Genomic DNA, 3,638 nt, shown 5'->3' on the forward strand with positions numbered 1-3,638 from the left:
ACTCATTCACTTCCCACAGATGGCCAGCCATTGTCCACCGGCCGGCCGACTCTGCGGCACAGACACACAAATACGTGCACGTCTGCAAGCAAATGTACACGTGCGTAATGTAAGAAAAAGGCGTGCACATACCGATTTGACACATACGGATTTACACGGATGAATACAGTTTTATTCTTTGCTTGCTTTATCGCTACGTTTGACCAGCTCTGTCATCTGAAAACTTTAAACTATTTTAACGTTTCCTTTGCTTATGATCAAAAACCAAGCAAGACGACAACTTTGCTAACAGCTAAACATCAAGCAACAACACAATATAACAACATATGACTTAGCAAGCCAGTTAACGTTGGTCACTATTTAACAGCAACTGCGTCTGTCGTTTAGCCTTTTATTTTACTAAGCTCCTGCCAGTGACTGAAAGCCAGTCTAAAAGAAGTTGTAAGCCTCTTGCTCGATCAGTCCTTTGTTTTCTTCTTAGCTTCTTCCGTCAACGTCCTCTTCTGTCTTTATGCCTACGCCATGATGTCCGTAGAGGCTGTTGAGCCCGGTTCCGTTCACCGCTCGAGGTCAAATGACCATCTGTCTCTGAAGTTCCTCCATCTCAATCAACCGTTTTAGCGTCTTTTAGCTCACAGTTTTGGTCCACTCGCACTGCCCTCTCATTAGCATAGCTTTACTCACTATAAACAACCGGTCCAGCACCACACAGCGGACGGACAAAGTTAGTGACTAGCTGGTGAACATAGCGCAGCATTCAGCAGCTAAAGAGCCACACGTTTCTCTCAGGAGATGTTTGATGATGAAATGCCAGCTTGGTTAAATATGAATCTGATTTATGACTTACGTATTTTGTCTCTTCTTTCCAGATAGATTGTTTTTCTTCTGATCTCTGGTCGATGGATTTATCACTGACAATACAACAATATTTTAGTAAGTCTGCTTTCCTTTTTCCTTATTATGTCACTTTATTTTTTTTGTCTCGTCTGACCTCAAAACCTGGAATAGATATTTAAATTCAGAGCCTGGTGTGTTTTCTTACCGGAGGCTGGTGAGAAAGAGTCTCCGAGAACTAACTTCGTGCAAACTACGGTATCTTATTCGGTAAATAGGGAGCTATCATCCATCAATGGGCCTCACTGTTTTACTGGTAGACGTGTTCCTTTACTACAATGTACATAGCACTTAAGTTTATTTTAAGTAAAACCTGTATTTAAGCCCAGCATCCTAAATGTGTATTCTTCCACCGCGAAAAGTAGTTCCAAACAAATGCGCTTTTTACGCTGCCCAGCTGTTTAAAAAGTGCTGAGCCTTTATTAACAAGTTAACTTTTTATGTGTTTGTCTCTCCAGGCTAGAAAATCGAGTGAAGCATGGGTGACTGGAGCTTTCTAGGGCGGCTGCTGGAGAATGCTCAAGAACACTCCACTGTGATTGGAAAGGTGACTGATCGAACTTGTAAACTTGGTGAACACTTGATGCAAGAAGCAAAGCAGCTGAGACTTTATCCTATTTGTCAGAGCACTGAAAGTGAGACAAGTGACACTGTGGAGACACCTTATTTCTGGTTAGATCTTGAAAAGGATGCTCCTGCCCAGTACTTTATGGCGCTAAACCAAAGTCATATACTTCCAACGTTGAATGTTCGAATGTCAAAAGGTAGCACACACAAAGTTCTTCCAAAATGTTAGCATGGACATTGACATTTTTAATCCTTCCTCCCCAGGTTTGGCTGACCGTCCTCTTCATCTTCCGCATCTTGGTGCTGGGCGCAGCAGCTGAGGAGGTCTGGGGTGACGAGCAGTCTGACTTTACTTGTAACACGCAGCAGCCCGGTTGCGAGAACGTCTGCTACGATGAGGCCTTCCCCATCTCCCACATCCGCTTCTGGGTGCTGCAGATCATCTTCGTCTCCACGCCCACCCTCATCTACCTGGGCCATGTGCTGCACATCGTCCGCATGGAGGAGAAGAGAAGGGAGAGGGAGGAGGAGCTCCGAAAGGCCGGGCGGCACCAGGAGGACCATGACCCTCTGTATCACAACGGAGTTGGAGATGGAGGCGGAGGAGGAGGTGGTGGGAAGAAGGAGAAGCCACCTATTCGCGATGAGCACGGGAAGATCCGGATCCGCGGGGCTTTATTGAGGACCTACATATTCAACATCATCTTCAAGACTCTGTTTGAGGTGGGCTTCATCCTGGGACAGTACTTCCTCTATGGCTTCCACCTGAGGCCGCTTTATAAGTGTGGACGCTGGCCCTGCCCCAACACTGTGGACTGCTTCATCTCCAGGTTAGAGAGGTTTTATTTCATTGTCTCATCAGTACCTTAAACAACATGCCCCCACCAACATAGCTCCCATCGCTATTTTAACGCAGGGTTGCTTCCTTGGCGAAGTTTCTTGAACAGTCAATTCAAACAGAGTGTGTAAAGTTATGTAACATTTCCCTTGTTATACTATTTCTTGACACATTTTACTTTGTGAATTAAATCTGTTTTTGGCCGTCTGTTGTTGCAGGCCCACTGAGAAGACAATCTTCATCATCTTCATGCTGGTGGTTGCTTGTGTCTCTCTGCTCCTCAACTTGCTGGAGATCTACCACCTGGGCTGGAAGAAAGTCAAGCAGGGGGTCACCAATGAGTTTGTGCCCGACAGTGAGTCGCTGCAACTGGGCGGAGACGAGCGTGGAGATGCAGAGACGATTCCTGAGCAGACCTCTCCGTCGGTGCTCGACTGTTTGCCGACGTACGCCAGTGTACACGTAGTGGGGCCTTGTGCAGCAGAGCGAGAGGCCTACAGTCCAACTGAGGCCTCCCCTGCAGTGATGTCATCGCCCGCCCGACTCCTCCATACAGAAGACTTCCTGATGGAGACCCCGCCCACTTCTTATTATCGCAACGGCGAGAAAGTGAGTGTCGGGAGCAACGGGCAGCTGGCGGCGATGGAGCAAAACTGGAGCAACATGGCGCTGGAGCTCCACAATCTGGATGGAAAAAACTCCTCCTACCCTCCTCATCTTCCCTCTCCTCCCACCTCCGCCTCCTCCTCCCCTCAGGAGGAGACAAACCCACCACTTCCTGAAGGGGAGCAACACTCCACATTTCCAACACTTCCTCGCCACACCCCTCTTTACCCCCAAACACTGGAGGACGCGCCGCTGGACCAGGACGGCCCCATCGCCACGGCGCCTTGTATGGTCCCACATGATGACTTCACCGTGGTTACCAGGGCGGAGATGCATCAGCCTCCACCAGACATCCGGAAGCCAAGTCGGGCCAGCAAGAGCGGCGTCCGAGCTCGCCCCGATGACCTGGCAGTGTAGCTAAAACACACACACTCACACAATTACACAACCATGCATACATGCTGTGTACACATAGAAAAACCTACATAAGCATTTTCTTCACATATGAACAACAGCATAAAACCACACGCAAGCACACCCTCCGGCAAAAGATGTTCCTGTTACCACACACAGTACATTTAGCTGGAGCTGGCTGCTTATTTTAATCTCAGAATCATAAAGGGACGTGGAAGGAGTTTGGCCAGATTACTGTGATGGCGCCATGCTGATGCCCTTTTTCTAAACATTAATAACGTGTAAGACATCAGCTCATTGGGGTTTTGCAGATATCTGC

At 48.0% G+C, this 3,638-nt stretch overlaps 1 protein-coding gene across 1 annotated transcript; it reads left to right on the forward strand.

The window, feature by feature from the left end:
* The first annotated feature begins 1,372 nt into the window (after positions 1-1,372).
* On the forward strand, positions 1,373-3,322 carry LOC140992065 (gap junction alpha-3 protein-like). The gene is made up of 3 exons (XM_073462301.1): positions 1,373-1,441; positions 1,726-2,291; positions 2,518-3,322. The coding sequence occupies exons 1-3, from the start codon at positions 1,373-1,375 to the stop codon at positions 3,320-3,322; spliced, it is 1,440 nt and encodes a 479-aa protein (XP_073318402.1).
* Positions 3,323-3,638: the final 316 nt, after the last annotated feature.

This window comes from Pagrus major, chromosome 24, assembly GCF_040436345.1.
Source record: "Pagrus major chromosome 24, Pma_NU_1.0".
Classification (NCBI taxonomy): Eukaryota; Metazoa; Chordata; class Actinopteri; order Spariformes; family Sparidae; genus Pagrus; species Pagrus major.